Below are 23,168 nucleotides of genomic sequence, written 5' to 3' on the forward strand. Positions count from 1 at the left end.
ATGCTTATTAATTTTCGCATTAAAAATTAAAGGGAAGTTTACTGCCCGCTGAATCGTTTTGCTACGGTACTGAGAATTGTCCTAATAGGTGTGCTTGGAATGCAACCCGAAGATGCTGATAATCGAAAGCAGTTATAAGGGATGAAATATGCATGAGGGAATGAAATATTAGATATATTAATGTAATCAGGTGTTACTCTTACCAAATGTACCAGTAATGACATGTGAATGGCGTTCATACATATACAGTATACTGTAGTGCAGTTGTGTACTTTTTTATTAAACATATGGGGTACTTGTAAGACATATTATAGCTCAAAATACAGTACCAAGTACTAAGGCTGTAGTAATCCTGGCATTCGTCCTATGAAGATGACTATATGTCACTTTTAATGTAGGAACCTTGAAAAGCGATTTTTTTTCCTGGAGGGGCGGAGCTCCATTTGCAGGGATCAGCTATGTCGCTGGACCCCAGAGGTTTGTGTTCTGGAGGGGAGGAATTGCACGTAAGAGGGGTGGGGCTCCGAGCGCGGGCGGGCAGCTCAAGGTCGAGTACTCACCACTGGCCATTCTCCGTTTCCTCCAGGAATTGCACCACATCTCCGACCCCGAGAGGCAGGTCTTGGGCGGTCTCCGCGTCCTGCGTCAGCCGCACCCGAAAACGGTCTTCCTGACGGCAAAGAGAACCGAGACGGGGTGAAACGGGAAGCGGTTCGAAGCTTGGAGGGACAGGCCTCGTCTTTCCACCTGTCCGCAGAACGAGCAGCTGCCAGCGATCCGCAGCTGCAGCCCAGTGTGCTCAAGAAGAGCCGGTGGCCCAGATTAAAGCGAGAGTGAAGTGAACCTCTGGAGAACGCAGGAACGGCACTCCCGCTCCCCACCCCCTCCGTGCGCTAAATGTCAGCTCGTCAGTCCCTGAAAACAAAGATTAGTCATGGTGGGAATGATAAAGTGAGCGGTCGGTCAGGAGGAGGGCGAGGAAGCACGGCGGCAGCGGGGAGAAGGGCTCGGCGTGCGACACCTGTCAGGTTCCATCGAGCGCAACTTACGTTTCTGCCGTTTGCCTCATCCTCGGAGGAGACGGAGAGCTCCTCGGCGCTGGACGGGATGCGTTCAAAGTCCTCCGCGTCCACGCGCCGCTGGGCCCACCCTGAAATGGAACCACAGCACGGGGGGGGGTCTTTCGGAGTGTGTGACAGGGTTCCGATGGGGAACCGCAAAGACGCTCGAGCCTCAACTGCTCCGACTTTTATTCCAAGGCGAATTTCCCCAAAGTGAGAAATTGCGATGGCAGCAAAGCACGATAAATCCGGGGAATTTCAAGCGTTACACAACATATTTTTCGACATATTTCACAAATATCAAACGCGGTCTAATTCAGTGCATAGCAGGGAGACAAATATTTAGGTTATGCATATTTCCCTGTCGATTTAGATGTATCCAATCGCAAACATAAACGTTACTTGGAGCTTTTTCGTGATTTTTTCCAGCCACCTGTTTAGCACACGCACATCTTGGCATGCTCGGCACCACGGAACATGCACGAGACACACACGCAGGGTGTACAGCGTGCCCAGCGTGCCCACTGTCGTGTGTTTCAACAGCATCGCCGTCATGCATCATGCCATCAGCCTGTACCTTTACACCCCAACGGAGTGGGGTCGCTCTTAACGTGATGCCTCGTGCTTTTAGGGTAACCAGCCTCAGGACCTGTACGGAGCAACACAAAGAATCCAGATGCACCCATGAGCCAGAGAAGAGACCGGAATCACCGCGAGAGCGTCACTGTCGCAGTGTCGATGAGCAGCGCTAGCGTTCGCATTATTACCTACAAGACAGTTACATATTTTTTAAAAAATTGATCGGCGATAACGGCTCGAGAGGAACACAAACCATCACTTTTGGGCAATTTAAATTCTCATCAGCATTCCGAAAACAACACTCCTCCTCGAGTCTCTCGCAAATGTCACCCACGTACCAAATGCCAACTTATCGTAATTTACAATTCATCGCGGCCGATGTCCCCGCTCATTCTTCCCGTTTTATTCCGCAACGGCGGCTGCACATTTTCACACAGCATCTAATGCGCCTCTAATGCAATTCTCAGGGGATCCCAAACACGTCAAAGCCGTGCAAAGGGGGCTCTCGACTTTCGCAAAAGCAGTTTCCGAAAAAGAGAAAAAAAAAGAAAAACACCATCGCTGTTTAGCGACCACCTTGCGTTACGAAATGGGACCGCAGGCCACGGAACGGCTAAGGACCCGAGTCCCTGAGAGTCGTAATCAAGAGGCCTCTGCTACTGTACGTCCGAGGAGCGGCGCGCTACTGATGTTATAAAACATTCAAACGTATAAGTGCAAGGGAGGAAAATGATGTGCAGAAAACACCTAGCGGGGCGTGGTAAAGATGAGGCTATCTGGCACCGCAGCGGAGGCAGGTGGTTCGTTCAGAGGTGGACGTGTTAAAGCTTCGAGCGAGTAGTGAGGGGAATGACAACGAGAAGAGACTCTCACATCGGCTACTGACACGAAGAAAGAAATCAATGCGATGCATGCTAACGAGATCAAGCGTATCGACAGCCGAAGATCGCGCCCCGACTCCGGCGATCTCACGCTCCTGTAATAAATAGAGATGTACAGAATGTTCGATAAACACACAGCTACGTGCGCCAAACTGACAGGGGTCCTATTAACGTACACAATCGGCTTGCGAAGTCACACCCTGGATCGGGGCATCGGACGATAACGCGCGTAAATACGATACGATGTGGCCGCAGTTTTTTTGTAAAATTAGCTATTTTATCGGTTTTACATTATTTCCACAATAACAGCAAATGATGCATAATTACAAGGGAGGCCCTTCACACAGTTCTCTCTCATAATAAAGGGGAAGAGGGTGTCTGCTGTGGGTGCAGGACAAGGGGTGGAGCCAGCAGGTGGACTGAGGACACACTTCCTGTTCGCCATGACAACGTCGCAGGAGCTTCCCTTCAGCTCCTCTGCGGGTTTGGCACACTGAACATCCATATTCCAGTCGGTCCGGTTACAGTTCCTTCTGATTTTTTAGGCATCTTCGCAGCCCTAATGAACAATTTAAAGACATGTTCACTTATTTATTTGAAGCTTTTCTCCAGAGCGACTCACCCAGGGATTTCAGCCTGGGTCGTCTGAGTGGGAGGGGGCTGCTCCAACCACGACGCGCCACCTGCTGCCCCCCACCCCTCCCACCCCGCGGCCCACGAAAATGCGGTTGTATCATCCGCTTAGCATTTCAAAAAGCAGTATCCATACAGCAGCCTATCTTGATCTGAAATCTTGCGGAGGGCTAATTCCACGCCGCATTCCCGTTGCCTCAAGGTGTCCTATAAAGAAGTGTGCTTTGCGGAAGGTTCCGGATGCCACGCCACATTTAGAACTGCTGTGCTGAGCTGCGGCGGGCAACCCGAATCCCACAGCGCAACCTCTGCAGATCGCTTTGCACAGCCAGCTGTCACCCGTCAGCTAAAAGCTGAGAGGCCACCTGGGGGTAGAGGTGTGAAACGGAACCCGTTGCATCACCCGTCACCCCTCGGTGTCAATCCCTGCGGCGGAGCTGGGGTCGGCAAAGCCAGAGAGGACAAGGAAACCGAGCTGTCGGATGGCGGGAGCAGTCAGCGCACCTGTCTGGGTGTGCCGGCGTCGCAGTGCCTCCCCCTGCTGGCCGCCGCCAGGACTGCAGCTCCTCCACCTGATTCCCACCTCGGGGCTCGAGGAGTTGGACTGACGCAGCGCCACCTTCCTCACGGTCCTGCCGGGGAAGAGTCCATGTCAGCCGCCTGCCGTCATTCACACGCGCCCTAATAAGTCGTGTCGCTGCCTCGGGGAAACGTGGTACCTGGCGGCGGACGTGCTCCCGGCTGGATGCGGTATGGGGTCCGCTGCCCTTTGATGCAGCTGTCTCGCCTCTGTGGGGCACAGCAGAGGACGGTGTTACCCTGACACATTAAAAAGAGGAAGAGGAAGGACACGACAGGAAGGCGGGAAGGACCATCTTGGCATTCCACAGCTCCGCACATGTGGAAGTGAGTGGCAGCCCGAGTAAACAGGAAGACGCCCGCCCTCCTCCGGGACATTACATGTGCTAATTTGCTCATTTCAGCAAGGGGACTGACACCGCGGGAGCCATTATATCGGTGCGGCCAGTGAATTCCTCCGCGAGCGTTTCGGCGCTAATGCTCGGAAAAACACGTGCAATTCATTATTCAGGGCAAGAAATGAGAAAAGAGCTCTCGGCCAAATACATCTCCTGTTCTGAGCAGGTTTACCCCGCCTGACCCTGACCACCCTCTCTGAACCGGCAGCGGGTGCGAGCCCAGCCCTTCTCTCACTCACCTCACACAACCCGCAGGGGGCGTCACAATGAAAACGGAACTCTTTGACGGGATACGCCCCCATTCCCCTGACCTCAGACCCCCGCTGAGTTATTTACGCCGAAACACGTTCGTGTTCTTCCAGCGAGTTATGGGCCCGATGCAGGACGAATGGAATTAGGCAATAAATGAAAGACAAACGCAAAATTAAACCGTTTTACAAGGCTTCAAAAGCCAAAAATATCGCAAAAATACAGGCGCGTTTGTAAGACAAAGTAGCGGAATAAACGGATGCAGTTAATCTCGTACACACGCGTGTGCGCTTCCACATACGTGGAGATGGTGTTTCTATTCAGCGACACACCGAGCTCCGACTTCTGCACTCCAGTACTTCGCGCAACGTGTTGGACGGTGCTGTATTTTCGTGACTGGCGCCAAAGAACGAATTACAAAGCTACTAATTGGCGAGACGACTGCGGAGGAGACTAATAATGAGCTCTACTTATAGTCGCTCGCTTAATCATCCGCAGACAAAAAAAAAAAAAAAAATCCCGTAAAAGAAACGATTAGGGGAACAGAGAGATGCGATCGACAGAACGATGTAAATGCGGAATTATAAACGAGGGTGGGATTGCGGGGGGCGGTCTTATCACGTGCTGCTCAAGTGTGAGAAATGAACGGTGCGTCGGCCGCTGATGCTGGCAGGCCGAACCGAACGTCAAATAGAGGACGGCGTAGCTGCTGTCAATTATTAATACGCGCCGCGAGAAACGCTCACGCGCTCAACGATGAAGTGATCGAAATGAGGAACGGCCCTGCTAAGCGGACACCCTTCGCAGAGACGTCAGTGGGGCGCAGTGTGGGGTCCGACGGGAGGACGCTAATTACACCTGTACTCTTCCCTCTCAGGTGGACATGAAGAGGAAACCAGCACTAACTGACAACCGACAAAGAGCTGCTTATCTGAGTCAGCGAGCACTGCATTGTGGGTAATACTGTCTTGTAATATGGGAACCTGAACTGTGATAGAAACAGAGAAATGGGGGTTCGAATCTGCATTTCTGTTTGCATTTATTAATTTGACTGACGCTTTTCTCCACTTACAGCGTTAAGCTACGTACAATTATTTACCCACTTATACAGTGGGGTAATTTTACTGGAGCAATTTTTGGTAAGTACCATGCTCAAGGGGACTACCACAGGAGGCCGGATCCTAACTAATAACGGACAAAGAGCTGCGTATTTCAGTCAGTGAGCACTGCATTGTGGGTAATACCGATTTGTAATACGGGAACCTTAACTATGGTGGAATCAAAGAAACGGGGGTTCAAATCTACTGTTGAGACGACGACTCGGACAGCAACCCTCGGACGAAAATGTCGAGCCTCAAAGCGGCTGGAGGAGGCCTATCTGTAAAGGATTCTGGGAGAAGAGGCTCCGTGGGGATAAAAGTCAGACGGGATCGAGGTGGGAGATAAAGCGAGAGCAGGCGGGCGGCGCCCCCCCAGTCCCCGCCCTCCACCGCAGCTCCGCACCTCTGCACGCCTCCAGCTGCTCCGTCAACACTTTCCTCATCTCCGACACCCACATGTTCTTCACGTCGGCCGAGGGGGCCTGAAATTGTGAGACAGTGAGAGAGAGAGAGAGACGCCGTGGCCGTCAGTGCGGAAAGTCTCCCGTGGCGACGGGCTCTCTTACCACCCTCAAGCAAACAGTGCCTCACGGTGGCCAACTGCAGGAAGTGCGTGGAACACATTTCTGTAGGGCTTCCCATCTGATCGGCTGTTGGCTTCATTTCATTAGGCCTCATTGGGTCGTTACGCAACCACTGCACTACCGGTCACCTCCGTTTCATATTTTCCAGCTACCGGCCCGTTAACAGCAGGATTATGTTTGTATCCAAGCAATGAAAGAGAAAAATACAGTCCACTTAACTTTTCAAGATCCGAGGATTTGTAAATCAATATGAACCTGTTATAATTTGAAGGTACAAGCATAACAGTATAAACCACGTGTATTTGCTGTGAACAATGATGGTCATGTCCCTGTTCACGTCACATCGCTCATAATAGTTATGGATCTCACACCCAACCCCCAGACATATGGGAGGCCCTCCCTACCTGAATGATGTAGACCTCCTCTCTTCCATTGTACCACACCTCAAACTTCCTGTTGTCACCTTTCACGTTCTCTGTGATGCCAACTTCACTCATCTGGGGCGGAAAAGGCACTGGTTACACCACCTGTGGACTATACATTAATGACCCAAGCACCTCGTTTGTTTACCATAGTTCTGTTCAATATGCAGTTTATCCGCACGTGACCACAGCTCAGCTGACCATGTTCTGGAATGACCAGACAGTCTCGTGCAGCACAGTAGTATTTACTTAATATTATTTATTTTATTGTCTTTTAAGTATATTTTTCAGAATTTTCAGAAAAAAAAATCTTGTTCTGGTCGAACAGATATGGAAGGACATGCGTGTTTCTCAGTTTACAGTGGTTCTGATGTAACCTCAGCCACTCCCAACATCTGTACTGAGACAGATGAAAGAGAAATAACAGAAGGTCTGGGATCCCCAAGAGGAGAGATCTCGAACGCACTGTGATGGGAATAGTTGGAGGCAGGACCTTCTGAGCAGGATATCGAGGGCCAGATCACCTGTAACGAGTGCTTGAAGCTGTATGAGGGGGTCTTCTCGTGGCCCTCGGACACCTCCTCGCGGCGCTTGCAGAAGAGCAGGATGGAATTGTAGAGGAACAGGTGTCTCTGCATGGGCTTGAAGCGGGCCAGGTCCTTCACCTTGCTGTGACCCTTCTTGTGTTCCGTCCAAACATTGAAGGAGCCCTGCATCAGCAACTTGCCTAGGTTCTTCAGGTCCCCCTGGGGCAGCCAGACACAAATGAGACCTTCATCAAACCCTCTACCCCACCTTGGACATCATACACTAGCCTGAGCGTGCAGGCAACACATCAAAAAGACCATTCTAGATGTTTTCCCATCTACATCAATGCTGAGAATCTCCTGTCACGTTTTGCATGTATTAAGGTGATTTAGATGACTCAGTTTTCTTCTTAAGTGCCACCACTGAGATAATCAATCAGCGAACACAGCTGCTCAACGCTGCTCTATGTACTATGTGATGTAATAAACTGTGTTGTGAACAAGGTGGTCATCAATATTGCAGACCTTGTCCTTGACCAAGAACCATGTAAAGGTATTGTGATCAAAGGGTTGCAACCTTTTGAAAGTCAAAAAGGTTCACCAGCACGCACTGCAAATCCTGTGATGGCGATCTGGTGCATGGAGTCATTGACGGACTTGATGATGTCGAGCATAGTGGTCAAGGCCTCCTCCAGCTCTGCTGTGTCCTCTGAGTTGTTGCTGCACTTAAGCATCTCCTGGAGGAAGAAGAGGGGCAGGAGGAGGAGAGAAGAGTTGGACCACACATCAATTTGAGCCAAAGGGCTGAGTAAGTGGGACCAGCGTGAAGGTGGTCATATAACACAGAATGATCACGTGACACACCAACAGGGGAAAGACACGCCAACCTCGAGAAAAGCCTTGACTCCGTTCACAACCCACCAGTGGGTAATGGAAGAAATATCTACTGATGAGGAAATAACAGCTCTTTTGAATCCATCTGTCCCAAAGGAAACGCTATAAAGACTACATTCGACGTCTGGTGCATGGTGATCTGCATGCTCTGAAAGGAGAATCCAAGTTCAGTGGAGTGGAGTATCACAGTGTACAAGAGGCCAGAGGAGATGAGTCCCACTTTCAAGAAACTCTGCCAGGAATTTCTGAGCTGTTTTGTACGCAACACTTTAGGCATCCAGGCACTGAGCGCTGCCTTGGCAGAGCTTGCTGAGGTCGCAGAGAGCGCACAAAAATCCTGGGTCCCAGAGCAAAGCCTCAACACAATGAGTTTAGGGGAACGGAGATGTGTCTTACAGCTGACGTTGAATCCCCTACCCTTGTTCCCAGATCTCATCCAAGATAAAGCATGGGCAGCAATACAATAAAACATTATTTTCATTAGTCAGAAATGAAACACAGACCTCTGTTTATTTTTTCCGATTAATGTACTGGGCAAAGTACTGAGAAATCACACAGCTGTTTACAGATGTTCGTTGCACTGCACTTAATTTACTTTCCACATATCACTCACTCATTTCACCTACCTCCTTGCTTAAGAGTCTGGGAGTGATGATTGACTCGAGTCTGTCTTTCTCTCAGCATATCGAAGCCACAACCCGAACCTGCAGATACATGCTGCATAATATTCGTAGGATCCATCCCTACCTCACAACTGACTCTGCCCAACTACCTGTCCAGGCCATGGTGACTTCCCATCTGGACTACTGCAACTCTCTCCTGTGTGGCCTTCCTGCTACTGCCATCAAACCTCAGCAGCTGATACAGAATGCTGCTGCCCGAGTCGTGTTTGACTTGCCAAAGCGTTCCCACATATCTCCTCTACTCGTTCCTCTGGACTGGTTTCCTACAGCTGCCCAGATCAAATTCAAGACCGTGGTTATTGTCTACAAATGCATCAGTAGAACTGCTCCCAGCTATTTACAGGACTTGATCAACCTCTACACCCCAGCCAGACCCCTTCGCTCATCTACTTCTGCTCGCTTGGTGGTCCCGCGTACGAAAGGTAAAGCACGGAGGTTCTCGGTTCTGACTCCATTGTGGTGGAACGACCTTCCCCTACCACTCGGAACTGCAGAAACTCTGTCTGAATTCAAGAAGGGTCTGAAAACTCACCTTTTCCGGACCCATTTTGCCCAAGATCTCTCCAGCTCGTGTATGGTGTAAATGTTCATGCACCGTAACTTCGTGAGCATCCCCAGATTAGCCTTTATACAGCCGCTACTCCGGGATTGTTTGTGATTGTTTGTGTATCTTATATTCAAAAAAAAAAAAAAAAATTGGTAGGAGGTTATCAGGATTCATCTAGTGGAAGGTAACAAACTAGATTTACTTAAGAATCACATTTCTGCAGCCATGTCTCTTTCTAATGCATAAATTGTACTTTTACTGAGATGTACGTCGCTTTGGACAAAAGTGTCTGCTAAATGAATAAATGTAAATGTATTGTAAATATATCGACAAATCAAGTGCCAAAAGTGGTCTTACCAGCTACTGGTGGTTTATATCAAGTCCTTAACAATTTAAGTAAATCTTGGACTTGCAATGAATTTTTGACTTACAAACATATAAAGATACAGATGAACCTGGCAGTGTGTCCAATGCCCGTGGAAGATGGAGCTGTGAAGTCAACCGTGTCACTATACAGTATTGATCGAAAATATGTGAAGCCCCTGTATCCCTTAGTTTCACCATGAAATGGTTATTTATTGAGAATCAGTCTTGCTCATCTGGCATAATAGGTGTGTAATTGCCAGTTCCATATGCTGATTAAGAGGAAAGATCCTCGTTATTGTATACAAATGCATGTGTGTAGTAGAAAAACAGAAGTAGTGCAGGTGCAAAAATAAATGAACCCCAAGTACATTTTCCAGCTCCTGTTAAGCCTGAAAGTTGAGGACCTGCTGTAATTTTCAAACATTTATAGCTTGACAATGACACCAATCTTGAGTAGTTGATTTGGGCCAACTGGTGTGTTATTAGGATCGATCCTATATTAACTTACAGTGGGCAGACACCATCGTGTGTGACAACTTGCCTTCAGAATTAGCTGGTACTTAGTGATCCTCTGCACTGGCTTCAGTAAGTAGGCATCCAGGGAGAGCTTGTGGTCCAGTTTCTTCTGGCATTCCTGAAACGAAATGCAGAGGAGTTGCAGGCCAAGTCGAGTCTCAAGTCAACAAACTGATGTCAGCGTGTTGACTTCAACACGTTGACTTAAGTCATTTTAGTAGGCAAGACATGATCTTGAAATGTGTGAACCCCTTGCAGTCAAGACCTCTTGGTCCATCTATGGCATGGTGTCATACTACTGCAATTACTGAAGACTTCCTTCTCAATTTCAATTTTGAAACAACTTACTGATCAGGGACTGTCAGCTTGGCTAAACCAATGACCCGTGAGGTTCATTATTATGTGGTTCAACGGTTATTGACGCAATTTACATTCACATCATGGTTTACATGTGAAGTGAGGCATGGTCAGGAGGAGTCACCTGGAAGAACGCGCACTCTCCACACTGCCTCCACAGGGCTTCCGACCGCGGCTTGTTCTGGCAGTACTTCTCGTACATCTTCAGGTCTTCTTTCTCAAGTTCCCCATGCAGAGACAAGAGACACACATGGAAACGGGGCCTCAAACGAACTTCGAGGTCCCTGCTATGGTTTCTTCTCCATTTTTTATAGTTTACTCCCATGTTTTGCAGATTTTCCCAATTATGTCATTGATTAATAACATCAGTGAAATGTAGCACATTACCAAATTGTTGGCTGCATTTTCATGGGTTTTAATCCTGGTCGATTACATAATTCTCATGTCCACCCTTCAGACAAAGAGAGCCACACCGACTCAGGAGAGATGAGCGCAGGGGTCTGCCCCTTTCAGTGATACAAGCTGTGAATCGGCAGAGGTTTTAACTCTATAGGCCAAAGGCCTCATCGGGCAATGGGTGAAGCGCTATTCCGCCGACTCCCTCGCAGCCCCATAAACACCAGCTGTGGGTAACAAAGGGGAGAGGACCCTCATGTCACCCACCCGAGGGAACAGAAATGCCTACTGATGCATGAGCAGGGATCTGAACTCAGATCCTCCCTGCTGGGCGCATGGCAACTCAGCGATATGCCACTGGCATGGCCCCGGGACCTGCTTTTTAGAATTTCCTTTCCTCTCCCTTTGAAATGCATCAAAAAAAGAGACACAAATGTCATGAGTAATTTGCTTACCCTTTTCAAGAAGCACCCAGCAACCAGCTCTGGATTTTCAATGCAATTTTCCAGCTCTTTCCGGAAGGTCCTGGAAACAGCAAAGCGAACGGGTCGAAGTGAAAAGAAGGGGAACACGATATCAATCTTTATATTCGACGACGATACAATGGTGCTGGGGCGAGGGGGAAGAAAAGGAGTTCAGCTGAAAGGCAATAGATAAAAAAATATTTTGCATTTCTGAGGTTATTTGGGGCCTCAGAATAACTGTAGGGCTTGCTCATCTGGGAGTGTAATTATAGGGCCAAGTCAGAAAGCCCACGCTGCCCCACCGTCCAACTGCACTCGGGTTTGTGGGGCACGTATGTGTGCCAGGGCTTCTGGGCGATCACCGAGGAATTCTGCCCTTTCTGGGAAGCGCCGGAGACTCGACTGAATTAACCTACTTGGAGTGCACTGTACCACGCCTGTTCAGGGTGTCCCATTTACACTATGCGCCATTTCTGTCCAGTGTCTGTGACCTTTTGTGTGTGTGCGCGTTAACCTTCCGATTGCACAAACCCTGGATACCGTCCAACGCAACAATCAACAACAGCAAGTCAACGGCAGGTGCTACGGCAACGGCTGAGAATACTTGACTACAGGTCTAACATTCACAGTGCAGATAACGCTGGTGACGATATCACAACATAGCATAACAGCAGAAGTGCCCGGGACCCATCATATCAAAGAGGTGGTCGCAAGCAAATTGTTTCTCCTTGCAGTTCGGATCCGGGTTCAACACCCCACCTTGTCCGACGAGAGATCTGTGGTAAGGAAGCTTTAGGCATACAAACTGACCTGTGTTTGTCTGAGTAGGTGAGGCAGCTCAGGATCTCCACCTCCACCTAAGGCACTTTACCGCGTTTTATACACAAAGAAATACCCATCCATTTTTACTCTATCAATTTAAGGTAAGTACCTTGATCGAGTGCAAGGTGGGACTTAAAGTGGGAACCTTCATGCCATAAGCTAATAGTTCTAACCACTATGCCAGCTGGTACCCCAGAGCGGGACGGGGCAACCGCGCAAGTGTGTGACATTAATTAAAGTGCGTCAAAGGAAGCAGCTGGCACACTGCACATCGGAGGAGGGGCGACCCTGAGTTCACTCATCCTGAGCTGGGGATTCACACTTGGGAACCAGCCCACGAATAACGTGGTAGGAAACGAGGGCTCTAAAGGCTGTTCCCCAGTCTAGCGTTACCTTTGTGAACAAGGTAAACTGCGTGACGTGATTATAAAGAAGGAACAGTATTAATTTGGTCGGTTGGTTACTAACAACACTAAAGATGCACATAATCACCATAAAAGGGGAGACAGCTGTGTCTGTATATCTATACAAGAACCTCCTAGAAGAGCTGTGGCACGTCCAGCTATATATAATAATACTGTTGTTAGGTGGTGTTCTCACATTTCATACCCTGGTATGCTGCCGTACATCTAGCTGCCATGCGTCTCGTTCGAGTTCCTGTTTGCTGTGACGCAACTCAAAATGTCAAATGTGTGTGTCGTCAGACGTTACTATTTTTGCGCTCGCCGGAACCGTTCGCCTCTCTGATGCACAGCTCCGAGTTCCCCCGAAGCCACTGCCTTGGAAACCGCTCATGTCTTTTCATTTGTGTTACTGCACATGCAAAAGGGAGGGGAAAAAAAAAAGTGTGCATTGAACAAGCCCTTCTCCCCCACCTTGCCAGAGCCCAGTTTCCTTCCTGGAGACCTTGTTTTTTTCCCCCTTATTTTCTTGTCCTTTGCATATAAAACCCCTGAGACAAACTTTTTTGTTTAGGGGCACAGACAGATCGAGTCACAGGGAGCCCATTGTGTCCCTCGCCTGCAGTCATCATTGCCATGAGTTGCATTCTGCATGGGCAAACAAGTCGCATTTCCGCCCCAACCAGTGGGACCAGAATTGTGAGCTTCGGGTTAAACTCAGAGCTCGAGAGACACTGATCGCCACGCGCAAACCAAATACCTCCCCGGCTCATCTCGGCACCTGTAAGTTGCTCTTTACCTCCTTTTCCGTCTACCGAGTACACATGTAAAGGTACGGTGTGTCTGCAGCACCAGTGCGCTCAATCAACGCTGTGTCTCTCCATGGGCTGGACCATAGGCTGGGGTGCGAGAGGCACAGGCGGTGAGGTCAGCCGGATATGGAGATGTGTGCGCAGCCGACATCCAGAAGCCACGTAGAGTTCATTAGCACAACGACACAAATAACACTGCAGCGAAATAGTGGTTACAATCAATTAGGAACGTCACTTTTCTATGCGTAATGTAATGCCTGAAGGTCTTTACAGAATTATTGAGAATCCAGATTAGGTGGATAAATAATTGTTGCAACTTATCCAGAAAGAATAAACTATAGTACATATAAACTTTATATAGTATGAACTTTTTTATTGTATACAGTATATAACTGTGAACAGAACACGTTTTCTTTAAAAAACTGCAATGGCTACATGCGTAATTTATTTCAAAAAACAGAAGGGAATTAATACGTTCATACTAATACTTTTATACTTGTATAAAGAATAAATATAGTTCATTATGGAAAGCACGCGGACAATTTTTCATTTCAATCTCTCTCGCATTCACTAGCAGGAATGCCATCAGTCATCATCACTTGAATTCCACTCCATCGAGGATGTGTAACTGTACAGATATTATCTGCTCATGCGGATTACGTGGAATTTGCCATTTTCACATAAATGTTACGTTGTGTCTGTAGGGTATAACGCGCAAAAGGTGGTCTTTCGATGACAGCTCCAGCAGCCATGCGTCATTGCAAAAGCCACAAAAAGTTATGCGCAAACCTTGAGGTGAAAACGTAGAATCGGCTCCATATTCGCGTTGTACAAATTTATTTTCTGTGCTCGAGGACACCGTGTGTCATCGTTGCAGTCATTTATTACTTAAACGCACAGCTTTAAGGCCCGCTGCTCCCCGTGGTGTGAGAACACGCTGCGGCGCCGAGACAGGAAACCAATCTCTTACCTGTTGTGGAATTCGTAGATTTCGAAGAGATTGCCGAAAAGCACCTCCTTTTTGTGCTCCAGAGCTGCCGGCACCAGGTGCGAGAACTCGTTTCTCTCGAGCTCGGCGACGTAGCCCTGGAACGAGCCGTCGTGTTCCAGGTTAACGGTGATCAGGGTCTGGGGATGGCTCTCAGTGAGCAGGTGCCCCTTGACTTGGGACGCTCGACTTGCGTGGATTTACAAAACTTATCATTTGTGATTCCTTTAAAGTAACTTTGTATTTAAAATGGCTAGCAAAGAGAGAGTATCGATCATTCATTAAGGAAGACTGTAGAGTAGTAACTGCAGTACTCATAAATAACCTGTAATCTAAATGTTAAATGTACAAAACGTTTACGAACATATGACTATGATTTACACCCCTCATCCTACTTACCTACTTGGGATTCACTTAAATTTACACCTGCACAACTTCCCTGTTTCTACTACACACGATTTCCTCTAAAGCAATGTAAGGAATTGGTCTTTACGCACGTAATATGTCAGAGGAGAAGCACTTGATTCTCATTAAATAACCATTTCGTGGTAAAAGTAATTGACGCAGATGGTTCACATTCTGTAATTCCAAGCTGCGCTGTATATTATTGTTCTGTATTAGTATTATTTCAATGTGGATATTATGTGACATTTGTGGAAAACCCTGTTATATAACGCAGTATTCATACATGCTAATTATTTATATATCATTATGTTTCATATCAAACAGTAACAAGGGGATTTTTCACTTGCGACAGGGTCACTGGGACGGAAGTCCATTCTAAGTGGAGGACTGTACCGTACTGTAGGAAAATTGTTCAGTGCCCAGCTCTCACACACTTTGAGTGTTCAGCGACCACGCCACCTGCACTGAGGCCCTAAGCTCTCCACACAGACCAGTATGGCTGCGGTTAAACGGCCGCACAGGCCGCAGCACCCCGGGAGACGACCGCGTGCCCTGGTTACGAGCAGAACCGTGATGGTGTCGTGCGAACGCACCTGCATGATACTGCGCAGCTCCTCGACGTACAGGCGCTCCGTCTCGATCAGCTCGTTCATGATGTGCCTAGGAGGACATGCACACAGATTCCATTAGCAGGCCTATGTGGTAACTGTAGGCGGGCTACGAAAGCGCCATGTGACCCATGCGAGCGCTGAACAGGGCACTGTGGTCAGGTATGATGGTCTATTTCAAAAGTATTGTTAAAGTACTGTAGCGTAATTATCAAAAGTACTGTTAGCAGCACAAAAGACAATCTCGCTGCCATCTTTATCAAGGAGAAACAATATGTTGGCTAACGGCGCCGATTCTGTTGTGACCTGGCCGCATCTCATAGTCCCAGAGCTGTGAAAATGTTTTCTTAAGAAAAGAATATAAACAAACTAAATGAAGATGATATTTAAAGACTCAATAATTATGCACGACCTTAAATGAATACAAAGACTTTCACCAATCAGAAATTGCATCCATTAACACTGCATATTTTCACATGGCAATGTGATGCACAATCTCACCTGCCCTCCCGGAACAAGAATGCATGATACCGTCTGAATGAATGAATGAATGAATGAATGAATGAACGAACAAGGTGTGTTTTATAGTGGCTTCTAAGAATGTTTGCCTGCATCCAGGCAACAGGACACACCAACACACTGCTTTTTTCATCAGTTCACTGAATTGGGAAGTGGAACAAGGGTGGGGGGGTGCTGGGGGCTCCTCCGTTTCACATGAAGAGTAAAGTTTTGCCTTTTACTGCACACATTGTTGCTATGGCCAGGGATGTCATTAACCATTAATGCTGCTTCAATAATACGCGCCTGGGATCTGCGTCCCTTGAGACAATACTGCCCCCTCTTCAATAAAATAATTTTGTAAACTGATTTCGGGGGGGGGGGGGGGGGCTATAAAACACGAGGGTGCCCCTTAAGACAACACAGGAACAGAAAATTAATTCACTGAAATTTAAATGATGCAGTTCATGGACTGCATCTCTTAAGGGAGGGCAGGAAGTACCCAGGTGGCACACGTCGACACCGCTGTCCCTCAGAGCAGCACCTCGAACCTACAGCCTCGGACCGACAGGCCCAGAGCAGCCAAAACAACGTCCGGGACAAATGCAAATAGGCTTCACACCCGAAAACCATGGACACACATGCGCACACACATTCCGTGTGCCACTACACTAAGAGACGGACTCTAATTTTAATGCACTGGATGTGTTTCGATGAGTTCAGCCTCTCAACATCTCAGAACACTTAACATAGGACTGTGCACAAAGTACATGAGTGAAATTATTATTACTGTTATTAAAGGCAAATACGGAGTGGAAAAAGCCAGACGGCAGCACAAAGATTAAAAAAACTCTGATGCCCAGGGGTTCGAGGGCAGCCGGCTCCAGGGAATGCGAATATTACACAAATGGAGAAAAATCTTTGTTTTGTACGCCGTTTCTGATCATAAGGTCAAAAGGGAGCACATTAGTGCGACTCCCTTGAGCTCTCCTACGAACTACTTCGTTAGTGTATGTGAGCAGCTCCTGGGGGATCCGGGGATCGTCGAGATGCTGGATGGCGGCACGGCGACCCGGTCGTGGGAACTGCACTGTTTCGGACTCTGTCTGAGAGTAGTCCTGCTCTGGTACTTTTGAGCAAGCTGTGGGACCAACTTGAGTTCTTCCAGTGAAACGTGCAGCTGTGCCATGCATAGAAGCAACAAAGAGGAAAAATGTGTTGCCATAGAAACAGCACAATTAGTGTAATTATCCCTAGTTCTTTATGTGGTCTTTTGGAACACACACACACACACACACACACACACACACACACACACACACACACACACACACACACACACACACACGGTGAGGTCCTTTCTCACTATGAAAGGGTTGCAAACTCCTCCCAACTCATTACATCCAGGACACAGCATAATACTGTAGGGCCTTGTCCTTTGAACATTCACATTTATTTATTTTGCTGACACTTTTCCCCAAAGTGACTGACAGCGTGAAGCTGCTTACACTGATTTACCCATTTACTGTGTACAGCAGGGTAAGCACCTTGATTGGGGCACTACAGCAGGAGGTGGGATTGGAGCCCAGAACATATAAGGTACAAATACCAGCAGCAGCTCTAACCACTATGCGACCTGCTACCTCCCAAAAACTAGGACCCAGGTTTGAAAAAAAAATGTGCTGCCATAGAAACAAAAACACTATTTGCTCAAATATTCCTGCTTTGTTATGTATTATTTTCAAGCACACACTCACACACAGACATACACGTGGTCCTTTCTAATACTGTGTGTCTGCATCCCCTCCCACTCCTCCTCCTCCTCCTCGCAGCATAGAGGGAGCAGTGCGGGAACATGTAGGGGGAGCGTTGCATGGCACAGGAAGAGCGCAGCCGTCTTGCAGAAGAAACAGTTCTTCCTGCGCTCGCACTCGCACAAAGGTGCATGGCTGTGCTGATGGCCCACAGCGACTAAAATATCCGCCCACCCCCACCCCACGTGCCTCCCTTCCCCCCTCCCTCTCCAGCAGGAGCATCAGCCTCTCTAGAACGGTCAGAAGTGCTCGCAACATGCTCTGGGCCCGCTGGACTCCGCACAGCTTTCAGAGGGACTGCGGCACGTCGGTAAGTAGCCCTGCTAGGGGGGCTTCGTTGGGCACCCCCCAAGACCCGTCCATCTATTTATAGCGGAGTAAGGGCAGCGTGGGGCGTTCGCCCGCTAAGGAAAACGAGCAGCTGGAGCCGTTTCGGTAGCGTTCATCTGAAGTGCGGACCTGCGATTTGCTGCCAAGCTATAGGGGCAGGAGTGGGGGACTCGCCTTTTCCTAGGGGGGCAGGGAGGGAAAGTTACAGGGCGAGCGTTCAGAATATGGAAAAAACACACCACAGTCTGGGCCGAGGCTCCACACCCCCCACCACCACCACCACCACTCCTGGAATCTTTATGAAAACAGCCTGTTGCCAGTTGAACTGTTTGTCTGTTGAAGAATTTCAGACTACTGAAGTCCGACTGAATATTTCGATTCAAACGTTTCCTATATTCTGTTTTTTACTTTGTTCTGAACTCATGACTGTTAACTGCCCACTCTCTCTCTATCTGTGTCTGTGTGTGCGCGTGACAGAGAGAGAGGCAAGGAGAAATTTCTTGCTGCGCTGTAGAGGGGTGTGAATGGCTGCAGGGATGTTACTACGGTATATCTAATGCTCTAAGTGACTCAGCCAGAGTGCACAAGTCACTGAACGCTGCTTTGAAGAAAAGCTTTTTCTAAAATACTTGTAACTGTGATTCATGTGGTGGAAAGAGAAACTAACTGCACTAAGTGTCATGCAACCACATCTAAGTGTCTCTGTTCGTGTAATGAACTCATCATATTTTTCCGAGATAAAAATTAACACTGTGGACAAAAGTGTCTGCTAAATGAGTACATGTAAATGTAAATGTAGCTTGTATAATATCTCCAGCGGTCAGAATAACAATTATACACAAAAATTGCGTGCACATATATGTAAAACACAGTATTAACGAACAGAGGAAGAACACAAAGTCTGACGTCGATCTTGTCCAACAGGGCAGGGGAGGGGAGCTCTTCTCATCACACCATAGTACCCTACACGCTTTGGCTCCAGGGCATTCTAAATACCTTCTCCTAAAATAAGCGGCGCATTTGGTGTGCACGTCTGTCCCGCTCCAACCTACTCACGAAGCAGCTACACGGAATGACTGTAAACCAAGGCAGAAGTGAATTATTACCAGTGAAACTTTGAAAATGTGTGAAACTCTAGTGTGACCAAAACTGTAAACTGCTACAAACAACAAGAATCATGAATTGCACATTCAGTGCACCTAAATAAACACATAAATAATTTATTCATAATAATTCTAAATAATCTAAGATATACAGTATAAACAAGTAATATATATAAAAATAGTATATCGTAAAGGGGGTGAGGTGGGTTGGACCACAGTCCTGCTCTCCGGTGGGTCTGGGGTTCGAGTCCCGCTTGGGGTGCCTTGCGACGGACTGGCACCCCGTCCTGGGTGTGTCCCCTCCCCCTCCGGCCTTACGCCCTGTGTTACCGGGTAGGCTCCGGTTCCCCGCGACCCCGTATGAGACAAGCGGTTCTGAAAATGTGTGCGTGTGTGTGTGTGTGTGTGTGTAGTATATCGTATACAGTTTTTAAAGGCATGACGACTTAAAAAGGGGAAGGAAAAATCCGGCATCTTTTGCATCAACAATGAAACGTTCATCTCTCCCCAGACAAATGTCGCAACCTCGCGATGCAACATCGGCAATGCAAACAGTGTCCCAGAGTAAACAGGGTACACGTGTGCAGTTTTTACATGAACGAGAATCTCTACAGAAGATAAAGGCATATAGATGTAGCAGCCCTGGGGGGGCGATACGCAGGTCCTAATGATCCATAAAAGCTTTTTTGTTTTAAAGGCACAGGCCAATTTGGGAGTCCCGAGCTGATGATCCCTGTGTTCACAGGGTGGGGAACGTTCTGGGCCTCTTGTTGAAAACCTCATTGTTGCTATTGCTGAGTGCAAACTTTGCGATGCGGAGTCATTGTTTGACCAAAAAGCCGCCGCGCGGCTCTCAGCAATTTCATGCGTTACTGAAAGCCCGCTATTATTGGGTTCCCTTGCAATCGCTGCGCTGGCTTTTATATTCACACTCCAAGATCTGACAGCATCTAACAAAAAAATGTTTTCCTGTTAAAAACCCGCAGACGAGTCCTCAGATCTGATTACATTAAAACATTTACAGAACTGCACAGAGACTGGGTCAACTTGTACGCCTTGCGCAGGCCAAATAACGGGCTCCCTAGTCGCCTGGGACCTCTTCGGTAACTGTGTTATTTAACAAAGTGCGCGCCCACTCCATCCGCAGGGATATAACATACTTCTCCTGCTATTATTATCTAAAGTCTCACCCCTCTCTCACCTCCCGTGTGACGGATATGACCCTAAAAGAAGGAGATGTGGACACTGAGCGCAACAAACTGAGCGCCACTAACCCATACCTTTCACCTCAAGTAGCAGTTGCATTCTTTAAAAATGTTGCTAAAATGTTAAAAGGTGTGTTTACAGGTATTTTTTGGAAACGGTGAACATGGTACTCCTTAAATATGGCAGAGTTTATACCAGCTATGGACACTGTACATTACAAAGGTCTTACAAAGCTACATTGACCCGAGTCGATAAGCACACATAACTTCCAATCACACCGACACATCGCTTAGACATTTTTCCCCAAAAAAGCATCAGGAACAGACGAAGAGCTGTAGGCATAGACACAGGATTATCAACGCATTTGTTGCTGGTTCACATCCCTCCAGTAGCTCCTACAGAAGTAACACTGAAATGGCAAATTCACCGATAACCATAACAGATGGTGTCGGACTCATTGATGGAGATGTCAGGAGATCAGGAGAGAAGTGGCTCTCAGACAGATGGGTTATAAGCTTATTCATCAGTTTGGTTTCAACTTAAGCCACTCCAAGACCTGTCAAGTAGTGAAAACTCTGTGACAAAGCTGAAGAACGAGCGTACCAGCTTTTCACATCCACGAGCAGCTACATCACGCAAAGAGATGAATAAAGTTGACTCTTCAGTGGAGAGTCGAATGTAGAGTAGAATGTGGAGTAGAGTAGTATGTAGAGTAGAGTGAATGGAACCCCTCGCTCAGTTCCACTAGAAACAGGAAATGCTTGTTGAGGTGACCTAATCGTCCTGAAGAAAAAACAGTCCTCGTTGAACAGCGACTAGCTATTAAGACATCTACATTACATTTACATTTATTTAGCAAATGCTTTTCTCCAAGGGGACTTCCAATGAACTCTATGTCGTGTTATCAGCCCACACACCTTATTCACCAAGGTGACTTACACTTCTAGATACACTACTTACAATGGGTCACTCATCCATACATCAGTGAAAGACACACACTTTCTGTCATTCACACACTATGGGGGAACAATTGCAGGAGAACATCCTGGACATCCAAGGGCGGGACTTTTATGGACTCTTGTCTGGTGTCCAGGCAGCTCAGTAGGGATAATAAACCACAAGCACCTAAAATAACTCAAATCCAGTTCTGACAAAGTAGTGCATACCTGTGCCCAAGACTCAAGAGCTACATGAATTAAGTTCTGTCTTTGTGCTTTATGAAACAGAGGACTGCCAGGTCTTAGCTCTGTTTAGACTGATGTTATCTGCAGTATTGTTTATCATGTGATTAAAAGGGGGTATATTTAATTATGTTTCAGAGGCAGAGTTGCTCTGGTTTCCACTGAAGACTTCAGTAACTGACTGAAGATGATGACAGCATGGTGTGACTCACTGGAACCCAACAGCTGCCAACTGCCTGGGTGAAGATAATTCCTTCCAAGAATCCATCTGCCCCAAATGAGGGACGGATACGATGGAACTCCATTTCGATCATTGCGCAAGTAGCTGGTGTTCCCCAACAAACGCATTCTGCTGGACCTGACGGAGAAGGGAGGAGCAGAGTTGGAAGGACTGCAGAATAAACATGAACTTGAGAAGGATTAGGAAGCGCCAATTGATGCATCTGATGACGACGTGCTTCATCCTTTCGGTGGTGATGGTCTACTGGGAGCAGCTGGACAACAACATCGTGAGTTACATGAAGTCATTTTCGTACCGCTACCTATTCAACAGCTACAACTTCCTCAACACGAGCTTCACTGTTAGCCGCGAGGAGGCGGAGCGCTTCGGCAGCCGTCACTACCTCATCAACCACAAGCGCAAGTGCACCGACGTGGACGTGCTGCTGCTGCTCCTGGTCAAATCGTCCCCGGAGAATGTGGAGCGGCGAGCGGGCATCCGTTCCACCTGGGGGAACGAGACCTACGCTTTCCATGAGCTGGGGGTCCACATTAGGGTGCTCTTCATGCTGGGCGAGTCCGGCCACTCCCAGGTTGAGCAGGACCTCATGCAAGAGGACTGGTGCCATGGAGACCTCATCCAGCAGGACTTTTTGGACACGTTCCACAACCTCACGGTCAAGCTGCTCATGCAGTTCCGTTGGGCACATGCCTACTGCGCTCACGCCCGCTTCTTCATGTCTGTAGACGACGACGTCTTTGTGCACATCCCCAACCTGGTGCACTATCTGCAGGAAATGGCCAGCAAGAATGTGCAGGACTTCTGGATCGGCCACGTGCACAAGGGGTCTCCGCCTATCCGTCGCAAAGACAGCAAGTACTACGTTCCGTACGAGATGTACCAGTGGTCCTCTTACCCAGACTACACGGCGGGTGCCGGCTACGTGGTCTCCAGGAACGTAGTCGCCAAGATCTACCAGGCATCTCTGACTCTCAACGCCACGCTCTACATAGATGACGTCTTCATGGGGATTTGCGCCAACGTGATGGGGGTCTCCCCCCAAGAACACATTTACTTCACTGGAGGAGAAAAAGTCCCATACCACATATGCGTCTACGACAAGATGATGACCTCTCACGGACACGTGAAAGACATGCATTATTTGTGGAAGGAGGCCACGAGCCCCCAGGTCAAGCAGACTACATCGTGGTTCTTGGGCAGGCTCTACTGCACCATGGTGAAAATAAAGCTCTTCTGTATGCCAAACCCCTTCACCACTTACCCCTGCAAGGCGGCCTTTTTATAGTGCAGAAGCAAGCTAGCTATGGCGTTTTTCCCATTAAGTTTTGTCTGAGCATCCTGAAGGCCTAAGTTAAAAGAAAGCACTCGTACTCGATGTTTACCTACCTACTCAATGCTCCGTTCCACGGAGTCAAAAAATACTTGACTTCTTTTGTATTTTATTGGTTGCACTGGGAGACATAAATAAAGAATGTCTGCTTGTTCGATAAACCCTTGCTCCGGTTTGCAACATGGAGGGATGG

At 47.9% G+C, this 23,168-nt stretch overlaps 2 protein-coding genes across 7 annotated transcripts in view; one reads left to right on the forward strand and one right to left on the reverse strand.

The window, feature by feature from the left end:
• LOC108921627 (guanine nucleotide exchange factor DBS-like) overlaps nucleotides 1–23,168 on the reverse strand; it is a 54,567-nt gene that overhangs the window by 2,659 nt on the left and 28,740 nt on the right. For 3 of the 5 annotated variants that reach the window (XM_018731168.2, XM_018731169.2, XM_018731171.2), the window contains exons 16-29: nucleotides 15,258–15,324; nucleotides 14,242–14,357; nucleotides 11,228–11,297; nucleotides 10,501–10,593; nucleotides 10,045–10,137; nucleotides 7,625–7,750; nucleotides 7,011–7,232; nucleotides 6,469–6,561; nucleotides 5,884–5,962; nucleotides 3,874–3,943; nucleotides 3,659–3,786; nucleotides 1,639–1,710; nucleotides 1,050–1,150; nucleotides 561–670 (exon numbers count right to left, since the gene is read on the reverse strand). In XM_018731168.2, coding sequence (XP_018586684.2) covers nucleotides 561–670; nucleotides 1,050–1,150; nucleotides 1,639–1,710; nucleotides 3,659–3,786; nucleotides 3,874–3,943; nucleotides 5,884–5,962; nucleotides 6,469–6,561; nucleotides 7,011–7,232; nucleotides 7,625–7,750; nucleotides 10,045–10,137; nucleotides 10,501–10,593; nucleotides 11,228–11,297; nucleotides 14,242–14,357; nucleotides 15,258–15,324 — 1,440 coding nt within the window. Of the gene's footprint in view, nucleotides 1–560; nucleotides 916–1,049; nucleotides 1,151–1,638; nucleotides 1,711–3,658; nucleotides 3,787–3,873; nucleotides 3,944–5,883; nucleotides 5,963–6,468; nucleotides 6,562–7,010; nucleotides 7,233–7,624; nucleotides 7,751–10,044; nucleotides 10,138–10,500; nucleotides 10,594–11,227; nucleotides 11,298–14,241; nucleotides 14,358–15,257; nucleotides 15,325–23,168 lie in introns of those variants that run through there. The other 2 variants (XM_018731172.2, XM_018731170.2) reach the window with 2 other exon arrangements.
• Nucleotides 11,234–23,136, forward strand: LOC108921630 (lactosylceramide 1,3-N-acetyl-beta-D-glucosaminyltransferase A-like). 2 transcript variants are annotated; one of them, XM_018731174.1, is made up of 4 exons: nucleotides 11,234–12,017; nucleotides 13,034–13,242; nucleotides 17,798–17,894; nucleotides 21,543–23,136. In XM_018731174.1, the coding sequence occupies exon 4, from the start codon at nucleotides 21,809–21,811 to the stop codon at nucleotides 22,928–22,930; it is 1,122 nt and encodes a 373-aa protein (XP_018586690.1). In that variant the 5' UTR covers nucleotides 11,234–12,017; nucleotides 13,034–13,242; nucleotides 17,798–17,894; nucleotides 21,543–21,808; the 3' UTR covers nucleotides 22,931–23,136. The 2 variants fall into 2 exon arrangements, 1 of the variants encoding a protein (XP_018586690.1); XR_003797336.1 differs by lacking the exons at nucleotides 17,798–17,894; nucleotides 21,543–23,136 and adding an exon at nucleotides 17,603–17,671 and having other exon boundaries at nucleotides 11,234–13,242.

Source organism: Scleropages formosus, chromosome 25 (assembly GCF_900964775.1).
Source record: "Scleropages formosus chromosome 25, fSclFor1.1, whole genome shotgun sequence".
Lineage (NCBI taxonomy): Eukaryota > Metazoa > Chordata > Actinopteri > Osteoglossiformes > Osteoglossidae > Scleropages > Scleropages formosus.

What these genes read in the sequence shown, in the direction of transcription:
- LOC108921630 (XM_018731174.1), top strand. Translation starts at nt 21,809, where the DNA reads ATGAACTTGAGAAGGATTAGGAAGCGCCAATTGATGCATCTGATGACG.